Source organism: Tetrao urogallus (assembly GCF_951394365.1).
Source record: "Tetrao urogallus genome assembly, chromosome: 17".
NCBI lineage: Eukaryota > Metazoa > Chordata > Aves > Galliformes > Phasianidae > Tetrao > Tetrao urogallus.
Genome location: NC_136830.1, coordinates 6,780,320 through 6,798,145, shown reverse-complemented (window position 1 = coordinate 6,798,145; position 17,826 = coordinate 6,780,320). Strand labels below are relative to the sequence as shown.

Below are 17,826 nucleotides of genomic sequence, written 5' to 3'. Positions count from 1 at the left end.
GCAGTACTGAACGTCGTCCTACATACTGTCTGCCTCTAGAACGGAACAAAGCTATAACAGACAGTTATAAAAAGAAGGGGAAAAAAAGGAAGGGGAAAAAAAAAAAAAAAAGAAATTAAGAAAAAAAAAGAAAAAAAACCCCAAAACCTTGGAAATCTGTACCATGGGCGCAGCGCCGCGGGCTCGTCCCCCTCATTGGCCGGCACCCAAGATGCGCGCTGTGTGCAACTGAAAACATGAAAAAATAAAGCAACAAAAAAAGGAAAATCTGTTCAAGTTTTCAAGTGTTCTTCTTAAATAGCGTCCAGGCTGTCCCCAGTTATGAGCTTTAATCAAAGCAGTGCAAGTTATGGACTTCAGCTAAAGGTGAGCGCGGCGGGACCCTGCCTGCAGCCCGCGCCGTGCGCAGAGCGGAGCTCCTCTCCCTGGATAGCAGCAACTCGTAGCGATTCCCTGTTCACATTCGTGGAAATAAAATGATTTCTGAGCTATATAAGACAAGCATTCCTTCATCCTTGGCTTCCAGCGGGCGCACGCGGTTCGATGAGCCCGGTTCCATGCCAGTACCTGCGGGACCCGTGTCGGCAGCCGACCCCCAACCAACCCCATCACCCCGCAACGGCCTCACGGTGCCGGAGGGCCCGGCCGCCATCCTGGCTTTGGGAAGAGCAGCAGCCGTCCCTTATCTATAGACGGGCAGGCGGATGTGGGCGTGCTGGTGGTCCAAGAGCCTTGGCACAGACACGGTCTCATAGCCCTTGCCCAACATCTGCTCCTTGATGCAGGGCGGGTGGATGTCGTTGATGAGATACTCCAGCGACTGGAGGCTGCTGCTGAGGATGGAGGTGTTGCAGAGCGCCTTGCTGGGCAGCCCCTCGGCCGGCGGCACGCCGAGCTCGCGTGGCACGGGGCCCAGCTCGGGTGGCGGGTTGTAACAGTCGCTGGTGGGGGTCACCAGGACGCTGTTCCACGGCGGCACGAAGTACTGCCCCACCGCGAAGTTGCCGTGCATGCAGTTCAACGGCGACGAGCTCACCTTCTCCCCTGCCGGCCCGTAGGGTCGCGAGGCGGCCGCGCAGGCTTCGGGCGACTTGCTGAGGGCCCCGCTGCCCCCGCTGTACACCCGCAGGTGCTGCTGCTGCTTCTGCTGCCACAGCAGGTAGTCCACGCCGTCGGGGTAGAGCCCCGCTTTCGGCCCCAGTGCCGGGGTGGAGCCCAGCGGCAGCTCGGCTCCCTTGCGGCACTCGGGCAGCACGGCGTAGGCCGAGGCCACGGCGGGGAAGGCGCCGTGCTTGGCCGGGCTGGGATGGGCGGCCGGCAGCACCGGGCAGGCAGGCTGCGAGGCCTGGGCCTGGCACTGCTGGTTGAGCTGGTAGATGATGCTCTGGATGGAGGGCAGGTTGGAGGGCGGCAGCGCCAGGCCACGGCCCGCCAGTGGCAGCGCCGAGCTCGCCACCGTCACGGTGGGAGGCACGGGGCCCTCCAGCTGCTTCTGGTGGTAGCTCAGCGGGCCGGCGCAGGAGGGGCCCGGGGCTAAAGTGCTTGAGGATGGGTAGGGAGCGACGCCGGCCTGAGCGGGCGACAGCTTAGTCCGCTTGCCCTCCGCGTTCTTCACCACGCTTTTGCTGGAGGCTTTGACGATGGCCAGGAGGCCCTGGTAGCCGCCGGCGTGCACGGGGTAGGGGCTGTAGCGCTGCCCCGTGGTGTCGTACCCATTGACCGTTCGGTTAAGGTGCTTGTGCTGTGGGACCCTGATGTTGGTGGGGAAGATCTTGATGGTCAGCGGGCTGTTGGCCACTTTCTGTGCATAGGCGTCCAGCTCGGCGGGGCTGGGGTAGCGCGGGGAATGCATGGGCGCTGCCGTCTCGCCTGCGGGAGCAAAGCACAGCATCAATCCCACTCCAAGACCCGCGGCCGTCCTTCCGCCTCACCCCCTCCTCCTCCTTTTCCTCCTCCTTTTCCTTCTCCAGCCATCACCCGCCCAACGGAAAAGAGGTCACGGCACAAACCTGCCCCCTCGCGCTTAGAAAGTCACTTCTAAGTGGCCTAAAATAAACCCGGTGTGGAGAATGGAAATGTCACTTTACCCAACGGGGGAATCTTTCTCCGAGATTGGATTTAAACTACATTATACAAGCAATTTCATGGGTGCTTTGCGCTGCTACGAGAACCTCACCAAAAATGGAAAAGCATTGCATTTACCAGCCATAAATCAGCAGTTCCTATAATGAGCACAAAAATGTCACTTTTATGCAATTTTACAGATGAACAAAACTGGTGAAATTAACTGTGGTAACCTACTGTAGTCAGCAAAAGCTACTGCAGAAAAAAAATTATTATATATGTATATATTTTTGTTCCTTTCAAACTCTTTCCCAAGCAAGTTTCTGCCATTCTGGTGTGAAAACTCATTTGTCGTACCCATTATACTTTCATTTGGAGTTTATCTTGAGTATCCAATGAGCCACCAACTGTGAAAATGATTAAATCTACAAAATCTATCTAATAGATGGAATAAATTAGGTGTTTAAAATCTGCACATGCGTGTGCACGTCCATGCCAGCACATGTGTGCAGTGGGGGGGTAGGGTTGGCTTCCAGTTCCTAACGCAGCACTGTGTTGGGACCCCTGCACGGTGCCCAGAATTTGCCTCCATCCATGGTTATTGCTGACATTGCTAAAAAGGAGGCATAGGAGACAGGCCCCAAGGGTTTGTCTTGGGTTTGTCTAGACCTATGGGTCTATCCACTGTCCCATTCCCCAAAACATCCCCACATCTCCCAGTGTGGAGAGGGCTTAAGCACTGCCATTGCCCCAAATAGCTGCCAGCACGACCGGTAGCCAACAGCCATCCCCAGCCCACCCCATGCGAAGTACCACGGAGCCCCAGCCCTCCCAGAGACCCTTCCTTGTGCCTGCAAGGCCTGACATTAAAAGCAGCACTCAGGGGGATGCTGGGGCACTCACACCCCTGGGCCCTGGTGTACAACAGCCATGGAGGAGTTGGGAGCATCCCCAGGGACGCAGAGAGCGAGGCCATGGACGGCCACCTCTTTCCTCTCCATTAACGCGGCACACCAGTAATTTAAAAGGCAGAATGGAAGAGTGTTCACCGGCCATTTCTCCCATTAAGTTAATGTTATGGGCTTTTTACAGGTGTCTTAAATAGACACTGTTATTAACGAGTATATTAAGCCAATTAAAACCAGGGTGTTTGAGCAGGATTTAATGTTACAGCCTCTAGCAGCTGAATACGGGCATTGCTCATGCTGGGCAAACCCACCCAGTATGACCAGTTCTGGGACCCGGTGGGGACTGGGGGCACCTGCCCAGGAGCACCATGAGCACCACGCATCTGCATTCCCCTTCACGCCGGCACCGCTGTCCTTGGAGGTGGCAGCATTGTGAATGCTCAATTAACATGACACTAATTAGCTGGTGACACTTGCAGAATCCCTAATGAACCCATTCCACGGAGGGGAGGAGGAAAATACTCCTTTCTGAGCAAAAAAAAAAAAATTAAAAACAAAAAAGGGGGGATGGATGGAAGCAGCAGCATCGCCCCACACATCACCGCTCGCCGATGGCCCCACGCATGGCTGCCAGCTAGCCGAGAGAGAGCCAGGAGCTTCCTTTGTCGCCTTCTTTGCACCAGCTGGGTTGGATTTGACAAGTCACAAATTCAGTGTGTTGTCACATATCAGGGTGACGCACCAAACCCCCACTGGGAAAATTACAGAGCTACCAATTTCCAAGAGGTTCCTGGCGCGCTCGTGCGCGCTGCTGGTAAGCGGCTCCCCCTCTCCAGAGTAATTACTGCTTTCTAACGGGCTGTAATTACTGCGAGATGCAAACTCTCCCGAAGCACCGCCGTCACCCGTCAGGCACAGACAGCCCGCCCGACACTCAGCCGGCCGCTGGCAGTTTTCTCCCCCCCCTTCTTGAAGCTGAACCCTTGGGGACGTCATGCCGAAGGTGGGGGCATGCGGTGCAGCCCCCTCTGCTCCCCGTGGTGAGCACTGGGCATGCTGAACTGGTGAGCAGTTCATCCACGCAGCCAAGGGAGGAGGAGGAGGAGGATGTGGATGATGGAGGAAGCAATGGCTGAAAGGGCAACCTGCACAGCACGGGTTAGTGGGCAGGGTGGTGATGGGCTGCCAGTTGGGCCTGATGATCTCGGTGGTCTTTTCCAATCTTAACACAGGCAAGGTGGTCTGATGGCTGAATTTGAAGGTCTTGGAGGTCTCTCCCAGTCTTAATGATTCTCTGAGCAGACACAGCGGTGACAGGCTGACTTGATGATCTTGGAGGTCTTTTCCAACCTTTATGGTCCTGCAGTTCTATGATTCCCATCCTCGCAACACCATTGGTGACTGCCTCTCCCACTGGGTGCCACTGGCCATCTCCTGCCTCCTCTCCCCTTCTCCCCAGATAAAGGCAACACACGGCCAGCTTAGGGTTCCCCCTCCCTCCCTGACCTGCTCTATTTTTCCAGCCTGCACTCAATAACAGCTAAATAATTGAATCTGCTCAGCAGCCAAAGATTTGTTTTGAATTTTATTGGAATTTTAAATTGTTTTGTTTCTTCAGTATTTTATTACTGTAAATGGAAAATGCATCGCCCGCAGTAATAATCCTATGGCTTTTTATATTACTCCAAGCTTCTGCTCAAAGCATTATTGGAAAGCTAGGCAGAAATGAGAAGCCATTATAATGGCAGCATAGGCTTATAAGATTACGCCTCCAGCTAAACAACTTTTTACTTTAGCAAATTGGCCACCAAATTCGGTTCAAGACACAGATTTAAAACCTGGGCCCTGACAACGCGGCAATCCGAAATAAATCTTTGTTTATGGATTGGGGCAGCCTCAGCCCTGCTGCGCTCCGAGGGCAAAGCCTGTGCAAAATGTCTGACAGAAGGCATGGGAACGCTTTGGCACCAGTGGCAAGAGAAACTGGAGGAGCCGTGCCATGGTGATGGGACGTCCCCAGCCAAAGCAGCGTCCCTGCTCTGCTTTTGGCTGCACAATGCTCAGCACAGCACCTGCTGCATCCAGGCATTCCCAGCAGGCTGGGGAGAGGGCAAGCAGGACTTTGGAGCACATGGAGGGGACAAGGGCTTGGCAGGGATGCGGTGGCAGCAGCCAGCAGCAGCTATTGCCACACACGCCACGGGGACACGGGGAGGCTCCACTCCTTCCTCCCAAAAGGAATTCCATTCTGCAAGAGCCCAGAGCTCACCCAGCTTTGGGATGAGGCGTTTTTCTCCCACGTAGTGGGGAAGTCACAGCGACTTCAGAGCTCCTAAAATAGACCGGCAGTCCCCTTCTCTCTCTGCAAAACAGCGAGCAGATTTTAAAAACCTAAATATTTGCACAACACTTGGAAGAAAACAAACAAAGCGTGGTGAGTGTTGACAAATACACAAATCCCTGATGCTGGGGTCCCAAGTTCCTGTTGACAAAGCTTCATAGGTACCAGTGGCACCGTGCTGGCACTGGGGGGACACACGGGGACACGTGGGGACGCTGCCCTGGCCGAGCTGCACTGGCACTGCCCTTGTTACACGGCCTTCCTTCCTTCCCTGTCGGATTTTGCCGTTTTCCACCCTTTGAAGTGCAGCGGTTTCTATGGTGATCATGTCCCCAGGATGGGTGGTGCAGAGGCCACCGCCGCGTGGCGGATGCAGCGGGGGAGGTCTGCACCTGCCTGGTCCCCAGCCCCCCACCGGCACTGCCTGGGGAGCACAGCAGCCCCATGGCATCCCTTGGTATGGGCTCTGCCACGCACGAGACCCCCTGCTTGCAGAAGTCCCTGTTTGCAGGAGCCCCTCCATTGCAGGAGCACCCCAAACTGCAAGAGCTCCCCAGCTGAAGGGTCCCCATTACTGGGAGCCCCCAGCCCCGCTCTGCACGCAGCTGGCACAAAGCCTCCCCCAGCAGAGCCGCCCCGGTGAGAGAAAAATGCGCACCGGCTTCAAGGTCTTAAATTAAAAACAACTACAGGAATAATAGCTGGAGAAATCCATCTGAATAAACGTAGGTGGCAAACCTCGAGCGGCAGCCGCGCAGGAGCCGTAATGTGCAAAGACAACAAAATTCATGACAAAGCACAAAGGGAAGAGCAGGGCTTTGCCATCCCGAGATATTCATCCATTAACACGTTCCCTTTTTAGGCTGACATGTCATTTCAGACGGGCCTTTTTTCCTCCCCTTTATTCTCTCCCTTGAAGGAGCGCGCGGCTTTGCCGAGGCGTTTGCTGAATTGGATCACCTCAGGGCGAGCACTTTATTATCTGCAGTCAAAGCGTCACCACAAATACCAGTCTACACACACATGTGTCACTTTCTATTTGTCTCCTCGCCGAGGTATTAGCACCGCGCGCTGCCGCGGCTCCGTGGCCAGCAGGCGTGGGGATGCTGGCTCTGGGGACATGCTAATGTCACCTCCGTGTTGCTCTAATGGCACCACAATAGCTCCCCAGTTTCACCCCGACAGCGCCACGATGGCACCCCAGTTCGAATCCGATGGCATCCTGGTGCCACCCCAATGCTGTCCCAGTGGCCACCCTGATGGCCATCTCAAGGCCACCCTGATGGTCGTCCTGATGTCACTCTCATGACACCACGATGCTGCCCTCATGCTGCCCTGATGCCATCCCAGCGCCACCCCACTGCTGACCCAGTGTCACCTTGATGCCAACCCAATGCCACTCCTTCGGGTGACCCAACGTCATCTTGATGCCATCCCAATGCCACCTCACTGCTGACCCAATGTCATCGTGACGCCAAGCCACTGCCACTCCTTGGCTGATGCAATGCCACCCCAATGTTACCCCATGGCTGATCCAGCGCCATCCTGATGCCATCTCAATGCTACTCTTTTGGCTGACCCAATGTCATCTTGATGCCATCCCAGTGCTATCCCATGGCTGACACATTGCCAACCAGATGCTATCCCGAGGCCACCTTGATGCCATCCCACCATGCAGCCACCAATGGGACCAGGAGGGACCCCTACACAGCCCTGCAGCTCACCCCAGCCCCTCACTCTCTGTTACTTGGGCCAGGTGCAAGCCAGTGACAGCGTTGTAACATAAGATCTGTTTCAAAACTTGGACTTTTCATGCCAATGGCTGGTGTGACCAATGGACACCACTGCAAAGCTCCTGAAGCTCCTACAGTTCCCATTAAGGCACAGGTAGCAAAAAGCCCCGCAATAGCTGAGAAAGAGTGATGAGGAAAAGTCTGAATGCAAATAAAAATCACTCACTGGATGGGTTATCAGAGGCTGAATGCACACAAAGGTTCAGGCTCAGCTCCATCCTTGACAACCATGGGGTCTCACCTGGAGAGTGACCCCATGCCCCACCCATCCTGTGAGGGTGACTCACAGCTCCCTCACCCATCCATCTCCCCCCGCACACGTGACCGATCGAAAGTGTTTTTGCAGCATTTCCTGGCAGGGAAAGTGCAAGTCAACAGCACATTTTGGGCATGGCAGTTAATTGAACTCTTTTTTTTTATGGCACGTATATAAATACACAGAACCATCATTAACCGATCCCTTCCAGAAACTGAAAATGAAAGAATTAATCTTATTTCACTCATGTGTAACCCCTCATGAAATTAAAATGATATTTTATGGGTGTGTACAAAAGCAGAGCTTAGCTGCAGCTACTTTAATGAAAATGCCCTTGGTGTAAGTAGAATTGTGTAATGAGAAGCCATTCAATGCGGTTTGATTCCATATGCAATTAAAGAGTTTTATCACTCAGAGGTGAGTTGCAACGGTTGCGTCCCATAGTGCACAGGGACATTTGGAGTGCCCCAAAAACAGCTTGGGACCCACATGCAATGCACAGCACAAAGCTGCCCCTATAGCATCCGACCCTACAGCTGTGACGTTTGCAGCACAAGGTGGCATTTGATGTGAGCATGTCAACCCCCTTTTGTTCCACAACAGGCTTCGGCAAACAAATGGCACTCGTTATCTCATCTTTCTAAAAGGCATCTGCAAAAAATAAAAAGGGAGCAGAGGAGGAGGGAGAAAACACAGCTCAGCAAAGCTCTTGATGTGCGAGAAACAGGTGGGGTTGTTCCACAGCCCTCTGATGCATCAAAGCAAGGACACAGCATCCCCCTTCTCTTGGGCTGCAGTGCTCAGAGGGACTGCTTCGGCCCTCCCCATCTTCCCTGCACTGTGACACCAGGTGCTGCACTGCACTGACCTAAGGACCCTGAGCCAAGCATCCCCGAGGGGATGTTTTGATGCACCTGGTGGGTACTGGGAGAGAGGTGAGGGCATGCAGCCACAATGCCCATATTGAGGGTAGAAAGAGTGAGCAGAGCCAGGGAAATATCCCCCTGTTTGCAGCTGGGATGCAGTGGAGCAACTTTTCCAGCCAGCCAGGACTCCCCTGCAGTAATGGGGCAGCTGGGAATAATGAGACGAGCCTACAGCTGTCAGCACCACAAATGAGCAGGTCAAGAAAGCACCAGTAGGGCAAATCCAGCAGGAATGGAGTCTGCTGCCCTCCCAGCCAGACCTGCAGTCCACTGGGGCATCTCGCACCCCACAGCCCCAAGGCTGCAGCACCACGAGCCCCCGGACAACCCTGCAATGGGCAATGCAATGAGAGTTGTTGCAATGGGAGTTCATGTCCTAAAGCTTAAGAGCTCAAGGAGCTGCCCATCCCTCCTGGCTAAATATTGATCCCATCCCACAGCCCCCCACCGTCCGGCCAGCTGACGGCAGCGCGGTGAGCTCCGGAGGTGGGCACACAGAAAGGAACACTTAATTAAATATAAGCCATCGCTGCAGAGAGTGAGAAAAGCAAAGAGTTTGGCCAAGCTGAGAGTGGTATTATTTGATTTATAATTTAAATAAAGCTCAGGATTCCTGTAATGCACACGGAATAAAATCAAAAGGGAGCAGCCTGCTGGAGTTAATTGGACGTGATATTTTCCGAAGGATGCTGCTCCTTCCAAAGCTCCTACTCCCTGCTGGAGTGGGGTCCCGTCCCAGTGCAACGTCCAGAACACAACAGCAGTGACAAAACGTGGCTGCTGCTGTGAGCATCATGGTGCCATCACACAGAGTGGATGCAGTGGGATGACAGGAGGCGGCTGTGCCGGAGCACGGAGCACTGTGTGCTGGGAGTGGGGTGCAGGGAACAACAAGGGGGCGAGGGTGCTGGGACTGTTGGCTCCCACCATGGGCAGGAAAATGAATCCGCTCACCTTCTACGTGAAATTAATACAAAAATTAATCAGTGGCACCGGCAGGGTAATAGGATTTCACAGTGGTGCTGGGCCAGACGGCCGATGTGCCGAGAGCCAGACTCATTTAATATCGACAGAAACAATGCCAGAGGACAGAAATAAGACCCATAAAGATAATTACTGAGATACTCAGGAGCAAATTAAGTAATCAGAGGCACTTCTAAATTGTGTCTCGTTTTAAGAAAATGCTATCTTGTCGGAATAGCCAGGCGGGCGCTGCGGGACGAGCTCCTCCCTGCCCCGCTTACCGCAGGTGCCATAAATAAAGAAGGGAAAATTGTATTCAAAACCAGATGCGTGGCCCTGAATGTCACCTGCAATTTAATTTGAAATAGCAGGAGGCAGAGAGGAGAGAGACATGCTGTATTTTCCCATAATGAGCGGAAACATACGGTCAGCTAAACTTTGATTAAGGTGACCTGGCCAGCAGCAAGCACACTGGGGGAACGTGTCTATGAGCTGCGCGCACTGGGGATGGGGGGAATGAACCCCAGAGTGTGGTTCTGCCCCAGGGGTGGGGGCCCCCAGTGCCTGTGCACTCCCCATCTGCTTGGGTCCGGTTGTGGTGGCAGCTCTGCAAGCTGCCCTTACTGCCAGGAATGCCGTTCGGGGATCCTGGGGCTGGAGACCCATCTTGGGACATGGGTGGCTGTCACTGCTGAGGGTGCTTTGCTGCATGGCGGCACCACTGTACAGGATCCAGCTCCCCAGACAGTGTTGTTTTGGCACCTTCTCCATTTCAGGAGCTGGGAAATGACATTTCAGCAGGATGGGAAAATGACAGGGAGCACTGAATCCCCCACACCAGGCTATGGGGTGGTGCTCCATGCCAAAGGGGCTGTGACAGTCCCCAGCCCTCAGCCACCCCTGGGCGCACTACAGGCACAAGTGGGTGCATCCTGACCTCAGCATCACAGCGAACACAACACAGAACAACCTGTGCTGCACTCCTGGGGTCCCCATTGCACCCCACTGGGGCCTGCACTGCAGGTCCTGGCCTTGAGGGCACAGCTCCACTCATTAGCACATGGCACCAAGGAGTGCCGGGAGCCGCAGCCCTCGCGCCAGCCCTGTGCTGCTGCTCAGGCATGACGGATTAGGAATAATTTTACAAGAGCAACATTCATTTTCCTTCCAGACACTAATAGGGAAGAGACCTGAGCAGCACGGATTCAGCACAAGCACATGGGCTGCGCCTGCTACACCGAGGCCACGGAGAACCGAAACCTCAATGGTGCCTGGGCACAAAGTGCTTGGGGTCCCATCCGCCCCGTGCCCCAACACAACAGCCCCAACTCCCACGTGTACCCCTGGGTGCCACCCTGTGCTGGTGATGCCCAGGTAGAGGGGAAAACATCTCCAGGAAAATACAGATCATTAAACAAATGCCTAGGGGCTGTCACACACTAACAAGCAGAGCTTTAGCAGCTGATTTGTCTTCAGCCTGCAATGTTTAAAAATCCAACTGAGACCAGCAGAAAAATATCCACTCCCCTCTTTAAAACACACATTCATCACTTGAGAATCTTAATGCGTCTTTCCCAGCCGGGGAGGTCAAACACGCCTGCCTAAAGCAGGCTCATTAAATATACATTTAATCATGGTTTGGATTGAGAGACAAAGGCTGGGAGAGACAGGTGCTTTACTGGAGTGACCTTTTGGAACCCATTTTAATGTAACTAGTTTACAGCTTATCTGAAAGGCCAGCTCGTCGGGAAGGCGAGCTGCAGCAAAACTGGGAAAGTAATTACGGGGGGAAGGGATGGAGAGAAAAGAGGGAGTGGGGGCTGGAGATCTGGGAGCTGCAAGCAGGTACCGGACATTGTCTGCCTTGTGCTTTGCAGGCAGTTGCATGAGATTTTCTGAAGTTCCACTTATCAGCCCCAGTGACCCAATTTAATTTGCTTATCTTGTCTTCTTCCTCCCTCAGCCCCCCCACCCCCGCTTCTCCTGCTCTTTTTAATTATCAGTTAAATAAATGTCTTTTCCAATAAGACAAGGAGCATCAAAGCAGCAAGCGGCGCGTGCATGCCCTGGGGATGCCGAGAGCGAGGCACCAGCTTGGCTCCAGAGCATCCTGGACATGGGAGCATCCCATACCTGGGAGGATCAGAACACCCTACATCTGGGAGCATCCCAGATCTTCCAAGAAATCCAGATCTCAGAGCATCCCATGCCTGGGAGCACCCTGGATTTTGAACATCGCACAGCATCCTAGTCCTCAAGGCATCCCAGCTCTTGGAGCATCACGGACCTTGGAGCATCCCAGACCTGAAAGCATCCCATCAGCCCCACGATGCTGCACACAATCCCTCCCCGCAGCCCCAGGAACTTACACTTGCGTGGCTCCAGTGCCTTGTTGGGGTTGGGACAGGCCAGGTGCTGCCCAGGTGGGTTCTGGGTTCGCTGCAGGCACGCCAGCATGGTCTGGGAGTCCTGGCCGGCCGCAGCCGCACCGTGCACTGCCAAAAGAAGAGAAACAGTGGTAAGGGGGGGGGGGTCCAGCCATGCACCCGCACTGCTGGGCAAAGTCTGCATGCATGGAGGCTGGGAGCTCTTGCACCCACTGCGCAGGGGCCTTTGCTCTTTTGGAGATAAATAAATAAGTATGGAAGCCTTAAATAAATATGAAGCTCTATAAAATAAATATGAAGGGCTCAGTGGGTGGTTGGTGCTCCCCGTGATGCTTTCTGCTCTTCCTGCAAGAAACAGAGCAGCTCCTCCTGCTCCCGGGGACAGCTGCAGCCATTGGATGCACAGCAGGGATTCGGCCTGCAGGCAGCAAAATCCCGCTTGGTTCCTGGGGTGTGCCAAAATCCGGCTGGGAAATCTGCAGGGGTCAGGCCAAAAGCATCTCCGCCACTGATCTGTGAATTGCACGTCCTGCACACAGCATGTCCTGCAGGAACCACAGTGAACGCCTCCCACTGGCACGGCAGCAGCATTGTGCACAGAGAGGGCAGCGATAGCAAAGCCATCCTCAACTGCAGCTTCTGGTCCGTGTGAGATGTCAGGGCTGGATGTCACAGAGGGTGCCTCGCTTCCCCAGCTCCATCACAGCCTGGTGCTTGGGGAGCTTGGGGTAAGCACTGCTCACCAAGCTCCATCCTCACCCCTTGGAACGCTCCCTCACATCCACCTGGTAGCAAACCACTTCTGCCCATCTCTGAATTGACCAGTGTGGGCTTGGGACCACAAGCTCCTGCCTCATCCCCAGGGTGGGGACACGGTGGCCTCCAGCACTGCAAAATTCAGGAACAGAGACTCTGAGAGCAAAGTGAGAGGAGCAAGAGGCGAGGAAGAGCCATCACACACGGAGCAGGTGTCTGGAGAACCCAAATGGTGCTGTTTTCTCCTAATAATGAAGTATTCATGAGTAAAAGCCTTTTTCACTACTTTCTTAAGATACTAATTTCACAACAAGCGCCTTGTTACCATGCAATTATTCCAATCTTGCATTTCTCCCAGATTCCATCTGTCCTAGCGCTCTCTAAATGAAAGACAATCATGTAACCACCTTTCATTATTCACTATTTTACTTTCAGCAAAGGTACCCTGAAAGAAATGATTTCCTCTGAAAGGGACTTTTATTCAGTTTCAAAACCAATTTTCTCCTATTACTGTCTTAAAAAAAGGAGGAGGGGGGGCAGGGAGGTGTTTTTATTTCGCGCATTACATATCCTTTGTTAATGCAGCTCGCAGTAAAAGCAGCCGTATCCATTTTCTGGCTTCGATTTCTGGTAATTTTAAAATATGCCATTACAATCAGGCAGAAATTATACAGTTTGAAAAGAGAATGAAGTGCTTCTTATTCAGAGCCTGAGCACACTTGACTGCTCGGGAGCTGGCGTCGCCCCACCGGGACCGGGCTCGGCTGCATCCCCCACTCCCAGCGGATGGCTTTGGCCATGGGACCGAGGATGGGACCCCCACCCTGGGCCGTCACCATCCGGATGACAGCAGCAGACATCACCTCAACCCCTCACTGCCCCAGAAAGCCACCTCGTCCCTGCATCCCATATGGGTGGCTCGGGTCCGAGCCTGGCACCAGGCTGAGCCCATCAGCCCCCCGCACAATGGGCATCTGTCCGCTCGGTGGCATTTTGTTAATGCCGCCCAGAAAAGCCCTTGAATCAGCTGATGGGAATTGGACGCTGCGCCGTTCAAATGCTTACCGCCAGCTTAGTTAGCTCCATCTGCATTTGAACTAATTCCAATCAGCAGGATCCGATTTAGTTCAAGCTGCTCTGGCTCTTTCATGGCAAGAAAGGCAACACTCAGCAGTTTTCTGCCCTGCCCCGAGTCGCCCAGCCCACGGCCACACAAATCACAGCAGTGCAACGGGCTGAGGATGGAGCTGCCCGGCCCTACAGCCCCACGGTGCTGCAGCAAAGGGCCCCAGAACCCATCTTCCTTCCACTGACGGGATGGGGACAAGGACAAGGCTGGCCCCGAGCCAGCGAGGCCCCAGCAGGTGCTGTCACTGCGGTGTGCCAGCACAGGGCACGTCATCACCCATCACCCAGGGGCGTGCAGGGAGCAGGAGGTGACACTGCTCTGCTCCCATAGGGTTGGGGACGCCGCGTCCCCACCATCCTCCTCCTCCTGCCTCCATCCCAGCTCCATTCCCACTGCCTCACTCCCCGCCCCCCACCCCGCTAATTTCCAAGCCCTATCGCTCCATCGGACTATTTATAAACCCAAGGTCTTTGTGACTTTAATTTAAAAAAAAAAAAAAAAAAAAAAAAAACACCCTCTGTGTCTAAAGCTCCAATGACAGAAGGGTTTGGCACCTTCTCTGACATCAGAGGCCGATAAGAAGGTCTTATCTCCTCTGAGAGCCCCACGAAGGTCCCTCCAGCGAGATAAGGCCAGCGCAGCTGTCGATAGAGGCTTTCATAGGCGAGGATTTAGATAAAAGAAAATGTGACAGGAGGGGGGGGGGGGAAGAAAGGGAACTTTCAAAGTCTCAGCCTGAATTGGGTCTGTGCCGTTCGCCTCAGCAGAACAATGAATAAAGGGGATTGCAGAAGCTGGCCCCTTGTTAGGGAAAGAAAGGCCCGTGTCTGCTGCTGCCGTGCATCCCTGCCCAGCGCTAACGAAGCTGAGCGGGCACCGCGTCCCCAGCACACAGCCTGGCTGGGCAGCAGGCATAGAAACCACACAAAGGGAATCTGGGGGTGATGGAGAGGGACAGAACGGGGATGCTACGTGACCTTGTCATTGAGCCACACGGGGCGTCTGGCAACGGGAACGGGGCAGGAGGAGGACGCACCACACGACAGCGCAGCGCAGGAATGAGTGAATGCAGGAAAGGTCACCCTGCGGTAAATCACGGGGAGCGTGAGATAAAATAGAAAAGAAAGTTTGATGACACCTTGCCCAGGGCTGCAATAAAGCACGGCACGCTGCTGCTGGCCGCCCACAACCTTCCCCTCCACACGGCAAACGTCTCCAGCAGGGCTGGGCTGAACCGTGCGCCCTGCTCCCCTCCGTGCTCCAGCCCCGGGCCTTTCAGGGGGCCCTGTTAATAATTAAATGTTAATCTAAAAAGCAATTTTAGCTGCGGTGCTGCAGATCTGGTTAGAGATTACATTAGCATGTAAGAGTCAAGGGTAATTTTCTCTAACCCCTCTTGTGATCTTTAAAACCCGCAGATCTTAAAGCGACACCAGCTCCTCTGATTAAAATTGGAAGCCGGGGTTTGTGGTGGATAATGATGCTGAAAGTGATTATTCTGGGTTAGGGTGTGGGGTGCAAGGCTGTGCGGTGCTCTGTGGGAATAGTGAGCAGTGAGGCACATGGATGGGACCCTGGTGTGCAAAGAGCACATCCCCCAAGCTCAAGTTCAAAGTCACAACCCAAAACCAAGCAGGCACATGTGTGAGGCCCCACGCTCCTCCAAACTGCTGCATCACATGAGAGATTGGGGACTGAAGGCAAAGAGGGAGAATGCAGAAGGGAGGCACTGGCTGCAACCCAACACGCCATGCGTGGGGACAGGATGGTTCCTGCACGGGGACTTGAGGACAGGCACATGGCCTCAGTGCTCAGAGCAAGGTTGCTCATTCAACACAACGAGCGTCTCTACCCATGGCATGCCCAGCACCTGCCTTTCCTTACACAGGAAACATCTTGTTGCCATTTCCCCACCCCCTCCCCTTTAAGAGCCTCCAATCCACCTCGAGCAACACAAGGGAACAGCAAGGAGATGGGGACTGATGGGCATGGGGACCAAAGGACGTGGGGATGGGGATTGTAACAATGCAGCTCCATCCCAACGGAGCCCCAGGCAGCTGCTGGGACAGGGCAGGACAGGGCAGCACAGCCGGGCTGGCACCGCCTGTCACCAGCATCACCAGCTGCAACAAGCACCCAAGTGTTGGAGCAGCACGGAGATGAGAGGGAGCTCTGAGCATCCTAGCAGGATGCAGAGTGGGACCCACGCAGGCGGCAAGCCGACATGAAAGAAGAACATAAAGCCCACCCAATAGCCTTCTGCTTGCATGCAGGGCCACAAAAGCCGCGATGACCCTGCGAGCCGAATGGCTGCGGGAGCACAAAGCACAAATTGAATCAGAGGACAGAAGTAAATTGCCTCCTGACTGTTACAAATGATCTGATGGAAGAAATAAGGTATCAGATGCGTACGTAACAATGGAATTAAAAAGAAAAAAACAATTCGAGTGCTATTGAGCATTTGCAGACATCCTTGCGGAGGACTGGGGCGGCCTGGTTAAATTTATGTGTCAGCTTTAAGGAGGCCTCTCATCAAATGAGCTATTTTGGGCAGAGATTAAAGATCTATTTTCGCCGTGAGCGGGAACAGCTCTCCCTAACAGGTTAATGATGATTCTGGAAAGCGGAGCGGCCCCTGTGCTGTCTGTGGCCCTGATGGAGATGGGGGCTGCAGGGTTGGGATGGCACCAGGGCCGTGGTGTGGATGGGACGCATGGCTTTGTGGTTCGGAGGGTCCTCAGCTCAACACACAGGGATGCTGGGCTCCACAGCCTTCTCCAACCATTCACCATGCAACGCCCCGGGGAATTCTCCCACCTATGGCACCCTTGGCTGATCCATTCGATGTCCCCAGCTCCATCGCGGCCATCTGCCCACCACTGCCAGGTCCCGGGAGGTCTCCAGTCCACAGGGAGCTGCCAAGGACACCTGCAGGCAGCATGTGCTGGATTAGCAAGGCTTAGCTCCAGCCAGCTCAGGAGAGACGCCCACACTGTCGGTGCAGGGAATGAGCGGCCTCAGTGCAGCTGGGGATGGGGAGGAGCACGGGGACAGCCACTACTGGGATAGGAACGAAACGTCAGCACCCAACAATGGAGCAGAACTTTCCTTCGTTTCCCATTAGAAACAAAACCTCGCTGTCCAACAGCATTCCAGCTAAGGACGCAGCAGCAAACAGGCCACAAAACCCTGTGGAACTTGGAAGCATCCCCACAGGACATGGGTAGCCACGCAGAGACCTGCGGCATTGTGCAGCCAAGACCCGTTCCATCCTGAGCTCAGTGAGCCCAATATCTGTCCTAAAGCCAAGGCCCACCAAACCCGAATCCATCCCTTGGAACCATCCCTGCTGGGATGGGTACGGCTGTACCCACAGCCCTGGCCACCCATGGCAGCACCGCACGCAGGGCAGGCGCGCGTCACAACCGCAGCCCCGAGCGGCGGAGCTGTGAAAGAATCCAACGAAGGAATTCAGGGTAGATCGCGCCGCCGAAATTACTATAATCAAAGGCTTTCACAAAGGCTTCAAATGCAACCAATTACCCTGAAAAGGCAAGGCAAGAAAGAAAACAAATTAACGTGTTTGCACAGAGCCCCGGCGGCAGCGCGCCCGCCAACCCGCACCCTCCGCACGACCCCGGCCCGGCCGTCCCCGCGTCCCCGTGCACACAAAGGGGCTCTGTGCTGAGGTTGTGGGGTGGCCGTGGGCAGACCCCCGGCACAGCTCCTTTCAAAGGCTCATTGAGGCCGCCCCGCGCCCGGCAGATGGAGGCCATTCACGGCGTGGGCTCCGCAGCCCCCTGCGCCCGCCGCCCTCGCCTAATTAAGTTATGCTTCGTCTGCGCCGCGAGGCTGGGATGGGGAGGAGGGGGGGGGGGGGGGGGGGGGGAAGGAAAACAAAAAAATCAACTTCTTCCTTTTAATATCTAAAAAGAGTCCGTCCCCCTAAGTCTATTTTGTAACACAAAGCTCTGGGGATTTAAACTTTTCTCACCCGGAGAGATGGAAATGAATGGCGCCCTTTAATGAGCCGGTTCAGCAGAAAAGATAGATTTCTGAGATTACTGTAGGAATTCTTATAATTGATGTGTACTTTTGTAACGAGGATTATAGCACCATCCGGTCAAGTCACGCCGGCTCTTTCCCCTCCCCTGCTCTGCCCATGCGCCTTCCCTAGGGGGGGAGCAGAACGGCTCCCGTCAACAAGAAATTAAACAGCCTTCTCTTATTTAGCCGTAGATAATGCAACGCAACCGCTGAATAGGAAAATAAGGCATCTATCAAGATTTATATATTTGTTTTA

General features: G+C 54.3%; 1 protein-coding gene across 1 annotated transcript; it reads right to left on the bottom strand.

Moving 5' to 3' along the window:
* Positions 1–682: 682 nt before the first annotated feature.
* Positions 683–11,826, bottom strand: FAM222A (family with sequence similarity 222 member A; the record flags this gene model as incomplete). The annotated part of the gene is made up of 2 exons (XM_079543970.1): positions 11,621–11,826; positions 683–1,869 (listed from the first exon to the last, which is right to left on the bottom strand). The coding sequence occupies exons 1-2, from the start codon at positions 11,820–11,822 to the stop codon at positions 683–685; spliced, it is 1,389 nt and encodes a 462-aa protein (XP_079400096.1). The 5' UTR covers positions 11,823–11,826.
* Between the last annotated feature and the right edge of the window lie 6,000 nt (positions 11,827–17,826).